The sequence below is a fragment of the Stegostoma tigrinum genome, chromosome 24, assembly GCF_030684315.1.
Source record: "Stegostoma tigrinum isolate sSteTig4 chromosome 24, sSteTig4.hap1, whole genome shotgun sequence".
Lineage (NCBI taxonomy): Eukaryota > Metazoa > Chordata > Chondrichthyes > Orectolobiformes > Stegostomatidae > Stegostoma > Stegostoma tigrinum.
The window spans coordinates 19,423,599-19,443,456 of NC_081377.1; the positions used below are offsets into that span (position 1 = coordinate 19,423,599).

The 19,858-nt window shown below is 39.9% G+C and overlaps 1 protein-coding gene across 2 annotated transcripts in view; it reads right to left on the reverse strand.

Moving 5' to 3' along the window:
- akirin1 (akirin 1) overlaps positions 1-19,858 on the reverse strand; it is a 33,824-nt gene that overhangs the window by 11,071 nt on the left and 2,895 nt on the right. For both annotated transcript variants that reach the window (XM_048557961.2, XM_048557962.2), the window contains exon 2: positions 4,423-4,566. In XM_048557961.2, coding sequence (XP_048413918.1) covers positions 4,423-4,566 — 144 coding nt within the window. The remainder of the gene's footprint in view (positions 1-4,422; positions 4,567-19,858) is intronic.

Sequence of the window (19,858 nt, forward strand, 5' to 3'; positions counted from 1 at the left end):
CAGTGACATGGTCAGTTTTCAATATTGGTTATACCATATGAAATATTTCATACAAACCACACAAACAGTTCTTCCCTCTTGAACCAAATTGTGTTTTGATTTTGTTACTATTCCTACAGAATGTTCAGTGTGTCAGGTGTCTCATTTCACCTGCTCAACAAATTGAAAAATGGCTCATTTTACACTCCCTACTGTTGCACTGCTTATTCACATCTCTTCTACAGCCAATAATGTATTCTGGATCTGACCTGGGTAAAGGATCGAGATGAACGGTTCCTTGAGACAGACCGGGTCTCTTACTTTCACCAATCATTCTTCTTGCATTGCCATCTGCAGTCAAATCTTGCCTTCTTGTTGTAGAAGCAACTTCCTTTTCCACAATTATTTACAGAATTGAGAGTTTCACAATAAGCAAAAGCGCCCTTTGGCCCTCATATCCACACCATGTCTGCCAGTCAAAATATGTCTGACTGCATTGATGACATGGTGGACTGCATGGCACTGTAGAATGCATGGCAAAGTAAAATTGGTTGGTGTCTTTTTTTGTGTGCCATTGTTCTGCAGACTCTCAAATTTTCAATGCCTTTTATGTACAAAAAACCATTGTGAGATGTGATCCAATTGAAACACTAAACTCATTTCCTGCAGTGTTTTCGTTTCTAAAATAAAAGCAAGGCACATTTGCAAGCAAAAAAAAACACATTTGTTTTGCCTGATTACCTTAAAATTATCACAGGGCCTGTTCTGAAGAAGGGTCATCGGAACCAAAACATTAATTCTGCTTTCTCTCCACAGATGCTGCCAGGCTTGCTGAGTTTTCTTTCCAGCAACATCTGCTTTTGTACGATTTCCAACAACGGCAGTTTTGGTTCATTTGCCTTGTTATTACATCTTCAATAATAGATGCCAGCATCTTCCCTTTGACAACTGTTACGCTAACGGGCCTGGAGTTCTGGGTTTCACCCCTTTTTTTAAAATATGGGAACTGCATTAGTTATTTTCTAAACTAAAAGGAATCTTCCCAAATCTAATGAGTTTTGGTAAAGTTAGACCAAGACATCAACTATCTCATGAGTTAATTCTTTCAAGATCCATGATCAAATCCATCAGTGCCCAGGGACTTACCAACTCAGGAGAAGGAGAGAAAGATAATAATGCGCTGAGGGCACATTAATGGCAGCTGAAAAAGACTTGTATGTCACCAAGTTTCTGTATAAAAACATTCCACGTATTAACTTTCAGACAGTCTAAGATGCTAAATACTTCACATAACCTAGCATTTCATGCTGCGGAAGAGGGTCCCTGAGGGAGATCAGTATTGAAACCCTACTGGACATAATATGGAAGCAGTGGAAATAACAATGCACTCATGTGGTCAGGTATGTTGGCAACACCTTTGCCAATTCTTGTTCAAAAATCACTAAAGTTTCATTCCCTCTATATGCAAAGAGGGTGCAGCTGTCAAAGAGTTGCCCAGCCAACATTGTTTGTTGCACCTCCCTAGCACAAAGAGGCTCCTCGCTGTAGGATGGCCAAAGAATAGACAGCCTGCATGCTTTGCACTGCATGATCCAAATCGGTTTGCTGCAGCCCCCATTCCCTAAGTCACCCCCTTCTTCATAGTTGATCCTGTCAACTCCAGAGGCTTCACACTTTCAACTCCGACTCACCATTCAACCTATTTACATGGATACAGAATTGGCTGAGTTGTAGAAAGCAGAGGGTGATGGCCAGGGGTCTGTGTGTGACTGGAAGTCTCTATCCAGAGAGGTTCTGCAAGGATCAGTGTTGGGGTCCTTGCTGTTTGTGGCATATCTAAATGATTTAAGGTTGAACATAGTGGTTGGTCAGTAAGTTCATGGATGATTAGTAAGTTGGTGGGGTGGTAAATAGTGAGGATTGCCTTAGATTACAGAAGGGCAACAGGTAGACTGATCAGTGACCAGTGGAATTCAATAAGTAACTTGTGAAGTGATGCAGTTGGGTAGGACAAACGAGGCAAGAGAATTTAATGACTAACAGGAGGATGCCTGGCAAACAGTAAGGGAAGGTAGGTAAAGTGATTAAAGGTGGCATCTGGGATACTTGCCTTTAATCAGCTGAGGTAGAGAATTGAAGAGCAGGGAGATTATGTTGGTACTGTATAAAACACTGGTTAGGCCACAATTAGAGTACAGTGCACAGTTCTGGAATTCACATTATAGGAGGGATGCAACCACCCTAGACACTCTGCAGAGGAGATTACCTGGATGTTGTGTGGATGAGAGAGAGTGTTTTAGGTTATGGAGAGAGATAGAACAGACTGAGGTTGTTTTCTTCAGAGTAGAGAATGAATGAAGGGATACATTGAGATGTACAAATTATGAGGGACAAAGACATGAAGAAACTTTTCACCAGGGGATCAAATGAATAGGGGAAAGATTTAAAAGGTAAGAGACCCGATGTGAGAAAAACCAGTTAGCCAGAGGATGGTGGGAAATCTGGAACACACTGCCTAGAAGGGTGCTAGAGACAGAAGCCCTCATAACATTTAAGTAGAGCTTAGATGTACACTTGTGACGCCACAGCATTCAAAGCTAAGGGCCAAGTAAAATGAGAATAGTTAGGTTGTTTTTGATCAGTGCAGTCTTGAAGGGTCAAAGGGCCTCCTTTTGAGCTGTAATCCTCTTGGAGATATCCCCATGGTTGACTGGGAAAGGAGACACATGAAGAGACTAAGGTCTGGTGTGATCATTCATTGCCTCTAAGTCAAGGTGCTCCTCATGGTCATAATCTACCGTGTCCAGTCTGGCAAAATTTGCTGCCCCCTTTCATAATTCATCCAGAATCTGTAGTCCCCAGCTTCAATGATAAGTAGAGGAAGGTCAATCCACATCAACGCCTGCACTTGTGCAGCTTCAATCCCAACCACACTAGCCGCTACACCGCAAAACAGACTGACCCATTGTGATCCACTCCTTGGATTAGTGGCATGGATCACATCCCCAACCCAACCAAGAACATTGCAACTAGATGCCTAGCCATGACCAATTCCCTGAGTGTGGTATGGAAGGCCACACAACCTACCATGCCAGATGGGTTCTTTCATAGATTTCAGAGAGGACTACAGCCCTAAAAAGTTTGCTGCAAATGGTGCAGGAAAGAGACTGATGTAGCAAACTGCAAGACGTGTGCTTCTTAAACTGATGACTGCTTAGCACCAAAAAACCCCCAAGGTGCTTGTTTTTGTAACTGTACAAATTGGCACAACAGGGCAGAATGCTGTTAACATGCAGCTAAGTGCCAAAGGAGCCAAAAGTGCCAAAGAGAGCAAGCAACTCGGATGCCTGTCCCTGTGCGCAAATCTTTGAATGCTAGCTGCTGGTGTACCCTGTAACACAGGTCAAGGCTGCTGGAATATCCTACCAGCAAACAGCAGAAGTGCCAGAATGGTAGTGACAGATGAGCAGACACCCAATGCCAGTGCCCACGCCTGCTGCCCACTGTTGTTTGGTTGTAAGCAACATGAAGATCATTTGCTGCGAGTGGCAAGCTGAATCCATTAAGTACGCACTAGTTTCCTTGAATTTTCCCCAACATCTAGCTTGTCTGGTGAGGTAGGTTAAACAGGAGGCTGAATACTAATGAGGCAAACTGTGGCTGTGATAGCACTCCCCAGCAAGACTCTTACTATGCTACTTGGCGAGAGCACACGCGAGAGCTGATCATCGTGAAGATGAGTCTTTCATACTTTGTTCATTTTACCGTGCATCTCACCTAACCCAATGACAGGTTCTGCCCAGTGGGTCAGGTGGCTTCCTTTCGTACTGTCAATGTCTACATAAGAATCAAATATATCAAAGGAAACATGTCAAGTATTCTTCCACATCTTCCAAAACTGGCAAAGGAGAAATCCAAAAACAGAGAGACAGTGGAGGTGGTGAATAGTATTGTCATCCTTCCTCTGGAACTTTAGTTGCAGTACTGCAATTTAGAACCCTCGTTCCTCTCAACTACCTTGACAGTAAGTGCTCAAACTATCACGCAAACTTACAAGAAAGAACTTAGTTGAACTTACGGACAGTGGCTCAGTGGTTAGCACTGCTGCCTCACAGTACCAGGGCCTTGCGTCTGATCCCACCCTCAGGCAACTGTCTGTATGGAGTCTGCACATTCTTCCCATGTCTGTGTGGGTTTCCTCTGGATGCTTTGATTTTCTCCCAGAGTCCAAAGATATGCAGTCCAAGTGGATTAGCCATGGTAAATGCAGGGTTACAAGGATAGGCTGGGGTTGGGAGTCCTGGCTGGGATGCTCTTTTGAGGGTCTGCATGGGTTCAACGGGCCAAATGGCCTGTTTCTCTACTGTAGGGATTTCATAATTAAGACTACTGAAAAAGTATTAACACAAATTTCTGAAACATATTTTGGATATCTTTGCTTACCTGGTGAGCTTGGTGCATTTAGTAACAAAGTATTAGATGATCCTTCAACAGAACTGTTTGTCTCACTTGGATTAAAGCTTCCTTCTAACTGTCTCCTCCACTGGAAGCGGCTGTATTCTTGCTTGATGTTCTGAAATATCTGCTCTACAATTTTCATTTAAAAAAGAAAACAGGTAGACAGTAATGAGAAAGTGACAAAATGAGAAAAACCAAAAGCCGTAACAAAGTCAAATTTCACAAAGTAATGCTACAAATTTTAAATAAAGTCTGCATGAAAATGAAGGAATGTTATGCAAGTTCATCAAAACTTGCAAAGTTAGAAAACAAGGAACTTACATCACATGGCTCTAATTTTCAAAATGGTCATTATAAGCCTATAAACCAGATGAGGAAACTAGTTCTCTTGCAGCATGCCTTCTCTTAGCATCCTCATTTAAAAGGAGGCCTAATATTCAAGCACTGCCCATGGAAACGCAATTACAAACTTCAATTTCATTTTTAAATTTCTTAGTCCATTGTATTACCAGGATCCTGAAAGTGGAAAACATTGACTGTATCATGATCCTATAAATCTGCCTAAACTGTTGCCAGTTTAGGACACACAACTAGATTACGATTTTAGTAATTTCCAAATTCAGTTGAAGTGACGAGTCCTGCACAGCTGATCATATGAACTCACCCCATGACCCATTTCCCCTAAAAGAAAATCATCCTATCCCCAATATTGGTAGGAGTGACAAACTGAAACAGTTAAGAAAAGGTAGAGACAGGTGCCTTGATTCCTCAACGGGAATTTGACTTGTTACAGAGACCCCAGCTGATTTTTGTAATTACATCATTAGGTGCATAATTGTATTAATCTCCTGGATTCCTCTCTCATTTGCCAACCATGACAGAATCAATGGGAGCAACTATTGCAGGGTACATGCAAAGCCTTCATTTATTGTCCAGAGGCAGTTAGGAGTCAACTGTATTGGTGTGGATCTGGAGTCACGTGCTGGCAAGACCAGGTTAAGATGGCAGTTTCCTCCCCTAAAGAGGGGATGAGTAAACCAGATGGGTTTCCAACAATTGACATCACGATTAGGCTCTTAATCCCAGAAAATTTTAAAACTGAATTCAAATTCTATTATCTGTTAAGATCGTACTTGAACCTGGGTTCTTGGAACATTAACCGAGTTTCTGGATTAATAGTCTAGCGATAATACCCAAGGCCATTACTTTCTCTGATGGACTACCATGTTAGGAAAGTGAAACTAACTTCAAAACAGACCTAGCAACTCAAAAAAAATTTCAAATCTAAGATGTGCTATCAATAGAAGGCTGTTTGTAGTTCATAATTTGCAAACACAGTTAACTATTTGAATGTAATTACTTGAAGCTGCTAAGAGTGCTGGTTTTTTGGGAGCATCCATTTCTACAGATTTTCCTGTATTGGGGTTAATAAACAGGTTTCACCATTCCCAGTTTACCAGGCCTTCAAAAATACTTCTTGATAAATATCCATAGCGGATACCTGCCCTAAAAGATCTGGCATTCTGCACGACAGGAAATGAATGAGATTTTAAGAGATGCACATCCTTATGAAGCTAAAATGGGAAAAAGCTTCCATTTGGATAGATATCAGTAAAGAGGAGATCCTGGAGCTCAAGACCCTCAAAGTGTAAATACAAACAATAAGTTGGAAGGGAAAAGTGTCTCAGGCATCTTTACTGAAACAAAAGTTAAATTCATGCATTATGCCTTTTAAACACTAAAAGTTATTAAAAACATGTACCTCCATACCAGATAAAAAATATTTAACAAAATTATATACAACTAAGGGAAATCTGACAATTAAGTGTTCAGTGTGGCACTGTTGTACAAAAATGCATAATTTAAAAAACTGTGGGGGGTAGTGGCAGTAGTCCTCAATTCTGTTGATGACTATGTCCATTTCATTTTACAGATTTCATTCCTCCTCTTAAAAATTTTAAAGCCATCGGCAATCCGCAATGAGTTTTCACCCACTTTAAAACCATGTATTATCCCACATTGAATATCACGAAGGTATTCGTTCAACACAACCATTATGCAGCAACTCATTTAAAAATAGAATCTCATGTCAACAGTCTCAACAAAAATGAGCACTTCAACAACCCAGGAATAACATGGTGTGAAGCTGGATGAACACAGCAGGCCAAGCAGCAATCAGATGAGCAGGAAAGCTTGACGTTTTGGGTCAGAAACCCAAGTACTTTTAAACAAACCTTTTTAAACAATGTCTTCCAATTTCAATAGGGAAGAAATTCAATGCCCATCCACCAGAAAAAAAAAACAAAAACAAAAGCAACAGAATATTCATTAGGGACATTAGAATCTGAAGCATTTTAATGGTGAACCACCAGACATTTAACTACGGACAAAGTGTGTACTGAAGTTTGCATCCAATTTTGAAGATACTGCAACAGATTTAATAGTGTATAAGCGGTAACTATAAAAGGAAACATCTGTAAAGTTCTATTCTAACATCCAGAAGACAAAGAAAATGTAGAAGATATAAGCACACCAGCGTGAAGAACTTAAGAAAAACAGAAAACGTAAGAAAATTTGACTTAGTACAAGAACAGCTTGAAAAAAAAAACTTCAAAACACATTAACTTAATCCCATTGAAGCAGATATTAAATCACTCCTAAAAGATATGTGGACGCTGAATATCTGAAATAAATTGCTACAAAAACTCAGCAGGTCTGGCAGCGTTGTGTAAGAAAGTGAAGTTAACATTTCAAGTCCAGCAATCTTTCTTCAGAACTGCCCAGTGGACTCAAAATCTGAACTTCATGCATTACGAATTAAATGTCAAAAGATTCAAGAACCCTCTCTGAAAAATTCCAAAATGTCAGAGTAGAGCTCCTACGCCCGGAGTTGGTCAGCTTTGGCCACTTTCTTTTCCACTTTTTAAAATTTACTTTGTCCTGAGCTTGGACAGGATCAATGATGTCGAGAGCCCAGTGAATGGGTCTTGTTGGGGGGGCCCTACCACTGACTGTTTTCTAGATCAAACAAGCCTGGAATCAGCAGCTGCTACAGAGGGAACGTCTGCAAGGCAGGTCAGCTGCAAAAGATGGCGCTGAGGATTGGTGACTTTGTTGTTTGTTAGGTCCAGCACTGGTGGCGAGGCAGTGGCTAAAAGGACAGTCACAGCAACATCAATGGGCTCGGCCCAGTGAAGACAGATGTGACTCCAACACTGGGTGCTCTGGCACAGGCAGCAACAAGTTGGTAGCCAAGGGGAGTATTGGCCCAGTGGCAGAAGATGGCACCTGAGGATCAGTGACTTTGCTCTCAGTTGGGTCTGGAGCAAATGGTGGTGAAGCAGTAGTGGAGGGATGGCAGCACAGACATTGTTTACAGTGATGAGCTGGTTCACAGCTGATGGACTCTTTACCCCCTCCTACCAATTGTTAAATTATTCAAAATGGTGCCATTTCATAGTAAATGAAAACTTACTGTATTTTATTGTATTCTTACTGCAAAAGTCAAATAAAACCTACAAAAAACCTAGAAAGTCTGTGTACAGTAATACTAGCATACAGACTAGCTCGATTTCCACATCACTAAATTGCATTCCTGCCATATGGTCACTCAGATGCGAACAGCGAGTTGAATCTCAGAGGATCTGCCGAGAAGTCTGGTGTTAAGTGGTGCTTAGAGATAGGGACTATGTAATCCAATTCGCCTGCAACATGCTCTTTTGAAGATAGAAACTGTACTTGCATAAGGTTAGGCCATTTATAAACAAAGTCATCGAAAGATGTTGTAAGTATAGAAAAGTTCAGCATATTGAGCTTAAAAAAAACAAAAAGATTGCTGTGTCTTCAGGCAAGTACAATATACAGATATGTCATGTTGTCAAATATGTTTGCATTGTAGTACGAAATCCTCAGTGACTTTCATGACCAGCAAGGAAACAGGTGGGCTAGCATTCGTTCATTGGACTCCTTGGTCGAGGACATACTGCATCTGCCATTGCATTGCAGATTATACAGTATTGTTCATCTTGATGGAAGTTTCTACAGTTGCCTCTGCTGGAAATTTCCTTGCTGGCTGACCACAGATGAGCAATACATGTACCTAGTTAGCAGGTTGCTTGGCCTCATTCTTGGCATCTGCAGTCAAAAACCATTTGAATCCAGCACGGCATTCAGCCTTTTCCACACTATTGACAGAGTCGTATTTATTTTCGCTTCCTTAAAAGAAAAATTGATGTCCTCAATAGCCAGATCAGCTACAGTCGGTAGTCATTTTCACAATGACTCACTGGCTAGAACTGTGTGGGTGTTTGGCGGCAGGAATATCAACTTGACACTCGAGGTAGCAATGTCAGGATAAGAGAAACAGCCGCTTATAAGAGGACAAAAATTTCTCTTTCTTCCATTGATATGCTTTGTTGACATTCCTGATCCACACTTCAATAATAAGAAAAACATGGAAATCATTCAGGTGGTTTTTATTAGCCTCAAAAACTGTGGCTAGCATCTGAATTAGCAAAGCATCTTAGCTTAGACTTTCCAATTACAAGCAACAGTAAGTTTCCAGACTACAGAAAAAAAAAGAGATTTTCACTATTATGTTTCATCTTCTGTAAAAAAAGTGATGCAACACAAAAAAGAAGTCAAGGCATATAAGCTCTTCAGGATGTGGGCAGAACCATTTACAGCAAGTCATCTGCCATTACTGCTACTCACCACCTACTGCACAAAAATATACTATGCTGTGCCTGGTCTTGAAGCAGTCCAGCCATCTATCACTGCAGGTGAATTCCTTGTGGCCTAGCTACTTGACAAAGGCAACTCTTCTTTCCTGCAGGATTGCACTGGAGACAAAATGTTCTTTGCTTTAGTTGCACTGAATCACATCAAGTGTTTTTTTTTCAACAGTTGTTCTCTGCCTGCTGTTATGGAGGTAATGCCTGCTTGTCAAATTGTTCCAAACTTTCAACTTTGTGCTTCAGAATGATTGACAAACTGTATCGTATCTCACCATGTTTTGTGAAAACCACTTTTCACTAAGTGTCATGGTTTCTACTTGCTGTGTAGAGTTAGCTTTCTCTCCAATCAACAATTCATTAATAAAAACCAAAATAAACTGCAGATGCCAGAAATCCAAAACAAAAATTGCTCAAAAAGTTCAACAGGTCTGGCAGCATCCATGGAGAGAAAAAGCAGAGTTAACAATTCTAGCTCACTGACCCTTCAAGAGGTAGAATGACCTACTTCTGTTCCTGTGTTTGAGTAAGCTGATTTATGGACCCTGAAGAAGAGTCACCTAGACTCAAAATATTACCTTGCTTTCTCTCTATGGATGCTGCCTGACATGCTGAATTCCAGCATTTTTTTTTTAAAAAAACAGATTCCACCATCTGCAGTAATTTGCTCCTATCAGGTGATGCCTTAACCATTACAGTGGTTGTGTAAGGTTGAGATAGAGATATCAAGGAGATAAAATTCTAAATTAATCTAGGTTATTTTACCAGCATTACTTAACCTAATGCAGAAAGCTGGAATTATGGCACATTGAAACAATCAGAATACCAACTTACCAAGAGCAAAAAATACTCACCCGGGTAATGTTATATACGCATGTAAAAAACTGGCTTCTAAAGGCTAAAGGCTTAAGGCTTGTGTAGCAATAATTACAACTTAGTATATCATCCAATGAAGAAGTAGTGTGCAATGATTGACATGCACAGCAAGTCAGTGAAACTTTTATTTCAATTCCATCCACAGGCTCCAACAGAACACCAGGAAAGACCAGATAAACACATTTAAACAGAGTTGTTAACAGGTTTACACAGTAACAACAGCAAGTACTAATTTTCATTACAAAACCTAAACCAATGTGGCTAGCAAGAGATTTGGTACAGTTTAACAAAATCATACCACACTGGGTAAAGTCATATACAGGATCAACTGAAGTAATAGAACAAGAATTTGGTAATAGTGTATGGTCATTTGCTAATCTAATTCATTATTAGGTTTGAAAATGAGAAGCAATGTCACAAAAAGGTACTAAGTTTGAGTAAGACAATCTTTGAAGGAAGGTGAACTTAACATTCCAGAGCTTTATCACTTCTACATTTTTAATCACCAGGACATTGTATATTTCTCCAGTACCAGTTCTGCCTTTGGATTAGAAAATTGCAATGGTCACAATAGTGATGATACTACAGCTTTGAAGGGGTGTATTTTGTCCTGGTGTGTTTTATTTAAAAGGAGAAGTTGAGACAGAAGTCCCAAGCAATCTGCTCTAAAGCCCTTAAAACATAGTCTTGGTTTTCTTTTTTAAAAATGCTGGAATAATAAGTAGCCTGAATGGGTGGGATCAAGGTCCCAGAGGACTCTCAGTTATAGCTTTCAGAAGCAGTTGCTGCTAGGGTCTTGAAGGTGGAAGTGGAGGCAATTTTTCCCCTCACATGCAGCTAAAAGCTGGGGGTTCTCTTCCTGCTGCTCGAACTGCATGTGAGTCAAACTATTTTTACTTTTCACCAGATTTTTTTGTCAAATGCATGTTAATGGGACGTTATTGTTTAGTAGTTAAATAATTTAGTATTCTGTTATGCTATACCTTCAAAACAGGTAGTTTGACCAGAGATAATGGGAACTGCAGATGCTGGAGAATCCAAGATAACAAAAAGTGTGGAGCTGGATGAGCACAGCAGGCCAAGCAGCATCTCAGGAGCACCAAAGCTGACGTTTCGGGCCTAGACCCAGAACGTCAGCTTTTGTGATCCTGAGATGCTGCTTGGCCTTCTGTGTTCATCCAGCTCCACACTTTGTTAGTTTGACCAATCAGATTAATCTGGAACACAATGCCTAGCACCCTTTAAAATAGCTTAGGATCTAGGCTATCAATATATTTTGCTGGGGCTTGGTCGGTATCAAATTGGGGCTGAATTTTTAGGATCAAAATCTTGAACTTCACATTGGGTTTGGCATTATTAGACTCAAAGGCAGCAAGATGCGTGTGTTGGTGTTCTCCTTTCAGAGTTGAACTTGGTTAACGTAACTAGGTGTATTGAAGTAATAGGTCTTTCAGTCAAAGACTTTCCTGGGGCTGAGAGAAGTCACTGTGGGAGTTTTACAGAAAGTAAGCTAGGCAAAGCTTTTTGAATTGGCAAACAGGCTGGAGTTGGGGTTGTAAGGAAAAAGGTAAATTAATTGTTCAGCATTTACAATTGCCAGGAATGCCATTGGAATCTTTGGAAGTGGCTAAAATTCAATGTGTTAGAGGAAAAAAGAAAAGGGAACAGTTTGAATGAAAAACAGAAAAGAATGGCTGTATGGAGAATATGTGCAAGCCTTGCCAAAGTTCAACAAGGCAGCTGCAGAAGCCTTTTTTGTTTCATTGAACAAAGTGGCTAAACAAATGAAAAAGGGTTGTGACCACGTGGGCATTGCTGTTCCAAAGTTGGTAGAGCTAGTGAGGTTATTTGTATCACTATCGGGGGAGTTATCTGGGTAGTGTAATGACATGAAAAATGCCATCTTAAGTGCTTATGAGCCAATACCAGAAGGCTACAGACAATATTTTATAAATCTAAAGGAGAGTACCTGTTCAATTGTACATTCAGTTTGAAAGGATCAAATTAAGCAATTTTGATAGGTAGATAAGGGCATTGAAAATAGACCAAATATATGTTGCTCTTAGAGAGACAATTATTTTGCAGTCATTCAAAAATTCACTTCCTGAGGTAGCGAGAACTCATGTGGAACAGCTGAGTGTAAGACTAAAGATTAGCAGCAGAAACAACAGATGATGTGCTGGATCATAAATCAAAGTTTGGCTTCTGACATCAATTTCAATCTGGAAATTGGGAAAGAGAAAATCCCCAGGTAGTAAAGGAGGTGGTGGTCAAATTGGCAGGAGTAGCAGGAAAAGAAGTTAAAATTGAGATATGGAAGCAAGTCAACTTTGGGAGAGAGATGATGAGATATGTAATTCAGAAGTATTGCCAGAAAAGGTAGTAACCCTAGGATTCTATGACATATGTAGAATTCATGGTGAATAACAGCAGTGTTCCACTATATAAAAAAGGAGGTTGGAGAGTCCAGAGGAAAAGAAAGTGAAGTGATGGGAAGAGTAATAGAGAAATTCTCTGTTCCAGAAACAGTTTATCCTTGGTAATGATCTACCTGGATCACAGGTAGGAGTGGTGCCTACTGTAGTTGAAACTGGCAACTGTTGTTACAGAACAATTATCTTGGGATTTTTCCTGACCACATGGCAACAAGGTCGTAAAGCCACAGGGTGAAGAGGAGAAATCAAGCAGTAAAGATAAGGAAGTTGAGGTTCAATTTATCAGAAACTGTTTGCTAAAATGATTCAGAAAAAACCAGGAGGAAGACAAAATGGATATTTGCAGTTTAGCTGAATTACAAAGAAAAATTAAAGCATTTGCATCAAAAGCATACACAGAAGAATCCAAACGCATCCCAGAATGTGAATACCTTAAAAATGAAGTCTTGTTGAGGTAAAGACCACCACCACACATAAGCAAATTAAAAAACCGGCAGAGGTTCATCAAGTTCCTTCCGTAACCCACCATTTATAGGAAATATTGTGGGTAGAATCACAGATTCCATACACAGTCTGAGGCTTTCCAATTTCTGCCAGGTATGACAAGTCCAGCAAAATTCAACTACATCTTTGTACAATCTAAAAATGTTTTTGTATTTTGGCTTCAGTTTTCCTTACTCCCAAACAACCTGCTACTAGTAATTAATGGCAGCATGGGGGCTCAGTGGTTAGCACTGCGGCCTCAGTGCCAGGGACTGACCCAGGTTCAATTCCAGCTCTGGGCAACTGTGTAGAGTATGCACATTCTCCCCATGTCCTCTGGTTTCCTCCAATAGTCCAAAGATGTGCAGATTAGGGTGATGGCTTTGGGACATGGAGAGTTACAGGGACAGGGTAGAAGTGTGGGTTTGGGTGGGATCCTCTTTGCAAGCCCAGCATGGATGTGACAGACAGCCAGCCAGCTGCCACACCGTAGGGATTCTATGTTTGTGTGATGAAGCAGGAAGCAGACAAGATAAAATATTTGTAATTTGCCAGTGGAGAAAAAAAAAGTGGTAGTGTTATTCCCAGTAGAAAGTGAACCTTTAAAAGGAGGCAAGGTTTAGTGGGCATTAAATCAAATCTAGAGGAAATTGACAGGTGAATTATTTGATAAAGTTGAATTTATTCAGAGCATACTGGTAGGTAATTTTAGCAGAAAGAACAAAGGAAATTTCAACTTTCATTACTGTATCAGTTTAAAGTCTGCCATCTAGTATGAAAATTGCACTAGCCACATTTCAAAGACTAACCAATAAAACCCATTTTGAAATTACCCAATTGTGTGGTGTACATCGACAACCTGATGAATTTTAGTCACAAATGGAAATAACATTTGCAGCATCTATCAGAATTATTTGATTGACTTTGGAAAGTGGGCTTGGTGATAAATACTGGCTAAGAACGAGTTTGCAAAATGCTCCTGGGCCATGTCATCAGACAGGGAAAATGGCTCCACACAACGTGAACATAAATGTTATTGGGCAGTTTGCCATTCAACTGGCAAAGGGGGAAGTACTATGATTCCTGGGACTGAGTGCTTTATAAAAAAAAATCAGATGTTTGTAACAAATTTTAGCAGTGTGGTTGCTCCACTGACTAGCTTGCTGAAGTGTGGAACATTTCAGTAGATGGAGGAATGTCAGAGGACATTTAAGAGCCCGAAAGTGGTGTTAACCACTGCTCCAGTGTGAGCTACCCCTCATTACACAAAGTCATTCAAGGTGACTATTGATGTGAGTAATGTGGGTGTTGGTACAGTACTCTTGTAAGAGGAGAAGAAAAGACAGACAGACCTATTTCCTGAAAATTTAATTGTCATCAACAGTAACATTCCACAATCAAGGAGACCTCAAGTTTGGTGCTGGCATTGCAATGTTTCATATTTCCTGTAATATGTCCAAGATAATTGTATATACTGATCATAACCCCTAAATATCCTTGGAAAACTTTAATGATAAAAATGCCACACTCTTTAGATGGAGATTAAAGTAGCCATTCAATTTGAAAATTATGTACATAGCAGGATGACAGAACAAATTTGCCGACATGATGCTGCAAATTCACTGAAGGAAGATAGGCAGTGGCAGGGGAAACAGACTGAAGTGGACTGTACTGGTGAATGTTTGTACTCTTAAAGATATTGAAATGTATACGTAATGCATCAGTAGCATAAGGTTAAAGGTTTTTAAAAATGAAGCTATCGTTGTGCGTTGATGGCTTTTAAAGCAAAGTAGTTTGGGGGCGGGGGGGGAGGTGCGACAGTGTTTATGTAACGTTACTATTTTGGAACAGTCACTTTAGTAGTTAAATAAATAATTGTTCTGTTAAGTTTCCAATAGAGTTAAGTTATTCCAATTCCTTCTTTATTTTGTTTGCATTTAAATTATAGTATATGAATAAAGTGTGTTTTGCTTCAAGACTGGTAGCTTGTCCAATCAAATTGCATCTGGAATGCAGTTGCCTTTAAGATAATAGAAATTAGGGTCGAGGCTTTCTTAATAGGTTGTGGTGGTTTGGTCTCATCCATAACACTGATTTGAAAAGTGACAAAATTAGGCAACTACAGGCCAACAAGTGTAACAAGTTGGGCAAAAGGCACTGCAAGCGCAGATACAATAATCAAGAATCTGGACATACAGATAATCAAATAGCTACCATTTAGTTGCGAAAAGCAAATCATGTATTAGTGGTGACTGACAAGTAATAATGGGGAGATCACTTAGTGACGTGTGGCAGTGTTTCACAAAATTAGACTCCAGAAGAAAACAATGCACACAAGACTGCAGGCAACATTTTAAATTGGATCAGTAACTGTTGAGGAGTTAGTACGAAATGTAGGGATAAAGGCTGCATTCTCCAATAGGCAGCATGTGTTATTTGACATTCATTCATTAGGAACGAGACAGGGGCATCCCACTAAGTTTTTTAGTCAAGTTTTATTTTGATTGAAGGAACAGTGTTTTAACAGCACATTTTGAAATTCAAGTAAATTAGAAACAAGTTATTGAACAGCCATAGACAAAATTTTACAGGTCAAAAGGACTAGGAGTTGAAGGAAAGTAGTCTTAGTAAGAAGGTTGCACTGAGATATTTAAGGGGCTGAAAGGTGGCAAATCCACAGAACCTGACAGCCTACATCCCACAGCATAAAAAGGTGGTGAATATGGAGAGTCAGTGCCTTTGCATGCAATTTTGGAAGCTAATTAGTTTCTTGCAGGTTGAGAGCACGTAAATGTCATCCCACCATTTAAGAAAGGAGTAAGGGCATATAAAAATAGATAGAACCATAGACCCATCAGCCTTAAATCAGATTCTAGCATTGTCCATACAACAATTGAGAACAATTGAGGCTAATAGATAGAAAGTGATAGGGAAAAATGGGTTATTCTCATGTTGGCAAACAGTTACTAGACAGGTATTCCAAGGGTCAGTGCTTGGGCCCCTACCGTTCACAATATATAATCAATGATTTGTACATCGGACCAAGTGTAATATTTTAGAACTTGATTATACAAAGTTAAGTAGGAGTGTGTATTGACAGGAAGACAGAAAATGGTTTCATAAGGATTTGCTCAGACTCAGCAATTAGCCATGAACATGGTGAGTGAAATACAACATAGAAAAGTTACGGTTACCCCACATTGGAGGAAGAACAGATCTTAAAATGGACAGGGAGATTGCAAAATGTAGGTGATCAATGGGACTCGAATGCCCTTCTCAATAAGGGCACTGAAGGCTAAGATGCAGCACTTATTACAAAAGTAATGGAATACTAACCTTTATCAATAGAGGATGAGTACAAGAGTCAAAGAGGCTTGTTTCAATTATCTAGAGAGTTTAGTTACACTGCACCTGGAGTAGAATTTTGGTCTCCTCATCTCAGTCTGCATATTATCACCATAGAGGCAGTGCAATGAAAATCCACAAGACTTGTTCCTGGGATGGCAAAACTGTCCAATGAGCAGAGATGGGGTAAACTGGGTCTATATTCTCCAAAGTTGAGGGGTGATCTCATTGAAACCTACAGAATATGTAAAAAGATTGACAGGGTAAATGGAAGCAAGGTGTTGCCTTCAGTCAGTGAATGTTTGGAAACGCCAGAAAGTAGTGAAAGTTCAGTTTTTGAGCATATTTAAAGTGTAGATTGACACATTTTGGATTACCAACGGGGTACGGGGTTACAGGGAAATGTATCTGAGATTCTGAAGTGTTCAAACAGCTATGATCATGTTCAATCAACCAGCAGGCTTGACTGGCTGAATGGTCTACGCCTGGTCCTTTGTTTCTAAAGTGGTCAAAACTACCGCAGATAGTTCCACACATGGGCTCTATTGTTTACAGCAACTAAGGAAATTCTGAAACCAAGCGATTAGGAACAAATGTATTCAGGTGTATAAGCAAACAAAAAAAAAAAATCACAAAAGCTAGAGCATGGCGACAACAACGAGGCTGCTTAAGGGATCTTGGTCCTCAAATCAGAACACTGGAATTCAAAACATGGAAGAAGCTATTCTTCATTCTAACAGAGCCGCATCTGGAATGCAGTTTGGATTTGGTGCCCAAAACTGTAAAGACTATTAGTCTTGGAGGAGACTGTCTCTCACAAATGTAACTTACCACTTGTCAGTCCAAGCCCAGATAATATCTGGACCCTACTGGCATTTGAACATGGACTGCTTCAGCATTTCAGGAGTCACAAGTGATGCTGAACACTGGCAAACATCCCCCCTTCTGACCTTATGATAGTCTTTGATGAAACAGTTGAAGATGGTTGGACCCAAGACGCCCATGAGGAACTCCTGGAGAGTGGGACTAGTTTAGTTTTGAAAACTTGGACTAAAGGGTCTATTTCCATGCTGTATGACTGAATACTATGTTAATACAACAAAAATATACCAGGGTTGAAAGTGTTCTTTCAGAGGACAGGTTGCAATCAGTTGTATTATCTATTTTAGAATATCAAGGATTCACCCAAATCAAGGCGATTAAAAAGAGGTTTTGATGCTGTAGGTAAATTATATCTACAAATTCAAAAAAAGACAGCAGTGCAATAACAACTACATTTATAAGCAACATTTGCATTCCAAAAAGACAGTGGATGTTATGGTAATTTAAAATCTAGGACTTCATACCATTAAATTACTAAGTCAGCAGGAACTAATGTAGACTGGAGATCCTGGTTTCAACCTAATTGAATGGTGGAACAAGCCTCAACAAGTTGATCCTTGTTCCAAAATTATTTGGATATATAATACTAAAGATCCGAGGGGCTGAGCTGTTAAAGCAATGCACTCAAAATCTGCAAGGGTTCCTGAGGTGCAGTGGTAGTGTCCCTATCTCTGGAGCAGAAGCCTAGGTTCAAGTCTTATCTACTCCAGATGTGTGATAATATCTCTGAACAAGTTGATTAGAAAAATAATACATTCTCAGAACGAAAACAGAAAAACCTGAAGGAGAGCACAATAAGCTTCAAATTTAATCAAAATGTTTCATTCTTAAAATTTTGAAATGGATGCTGGTTGCAATCTTTTGTTTTGTTTTAAAAAGGCCCAGGTATACATTTGCTCACTATACACATACATCTTTTCCTTGAAAAGGAAATAGGAAAGTTCCACATTTCTACCACAACGCAGCATATATCCACTAAACAAATACTTAGCTCCTGGAGAGAGAAGATTGGTGCAAGACTCGGACTGCACATTCTAATATTAAGGTGCAAACTTTCACTGAAGTGTTGCTTAGCAACATGGCGTCACTGATCACAAAACGAACAAGGCAGGCAATTTTTGTCACATCTGAAAACATCCCCAAAAGTTAGATAAAAAAATTTCACATGAACTGAAGTAACAACTTTGTACAAATACCTAGTAACAATGTTAAAGCAGGAAATTCACCAGAATCCTCCAAGCTACAAGGAGTTTAAAGAAACTTCAAAAAGAGCACCACAATTATATCCTTTCCATAAGGAAATTACTTGTACGAAAATGCTAATATCAGAAGACACGGCTTTCAAATGTTCTAATAATTAGCACAAGGATTTTTTTTCCCCCAAAACTACATTTAATATACACAGTATCTTTTATATGCAAAAAAAACTAGGATCCTTCTCTCCTCATTTTCTACAAGATTTAAATCTTTTGAAACCATCAGCAAATTTGCTTCAAATACTATAACGTTTGAGATTATCTCACATGGGAATGAAGATTTTTATAATTAACTTGTTCTGAGTTGAAATGACACCTCGGAAGTAGAAGGGAGTTGAACCCAGGCCTTTTGGTTCAGAAGTAAGAACACCACCACTGTGCCACACAACCTTATAGCTGGCTTTACTCCATTTGCCTTTCCAACTGAATTATACTCATGTTCGAATTGTGCAAATCTTGAACAAGCCAATATGGAAATGAACTTTCAACCCAGTAATACCAACACATGAAATAGAAGTTGAAGTAGGCTATTCAGCCCATCAACTCTGCTCTGGCATTCAATAAGATCATGACTGATTTGTTCCAAATGCCTCATTAATAACACTTGAATATTTAAAGGCAGAGGTAGCGCCGTGAGCGTGCATTGGTGGATCATGGTGTGTGGGGTCACACTGAAACAAAGCATCGAGTTTGACGCGTTGCTCAGCCCGCAGTCTCAGTCCCCCAAACAGAGGCAGTGTATGCCTTTAACAGGGCCCGGCACTGGGACACCATCGCCCCAGCAGTACTTGAGGACCGAGCCAGCGGCCTTTGGCGGAGAGAGCTCCTCAGCCCATCAACTCACACCAGCAATGCTGTTTTCAACACCTTCCGAGGTGGATAGATCTTCCAAGAATCTCATCATCTTGGGTAGTGAAAGTGCAATGCTAACTTTAAGACAGCGATCCCCCTAGTTCTGGGCTTATCCATTGCAGAAATAGCAGCGTCAATGCCAATTTTGACTTTGCAGTGATTTTCATAAAAATGCTTACACATTATCGTGTACCTCTAGTGCAGGTGGGACCTGCACACCACTGAGTCATAAGAACCTTATTCTTGATCTATTACATTTCAAATCAAGTCATCTTTTATTCTTCTTACAGAAGAAATCAGGTTGTCCAACTTCTCACACACATTTGGGGTATCAGTCTAGTAAACTTCTGAAACGCCTCCAATGGCAGAATGCATAAACAGGTCCTTTTCTGTCAGAAAATGGTTATGTAAATGGGTCTATGCCAGGCACTGGCCCTTTACGATCCTCACCAATGACTTTAGATGAGGGAAGTGAAGGCATGGAAGCTAAATGTGAAGATAACAAAGGGAAGTGTGTTGTGAAGAAGACAGAAGGATGTAAGTTGAATGAGTGTCATAA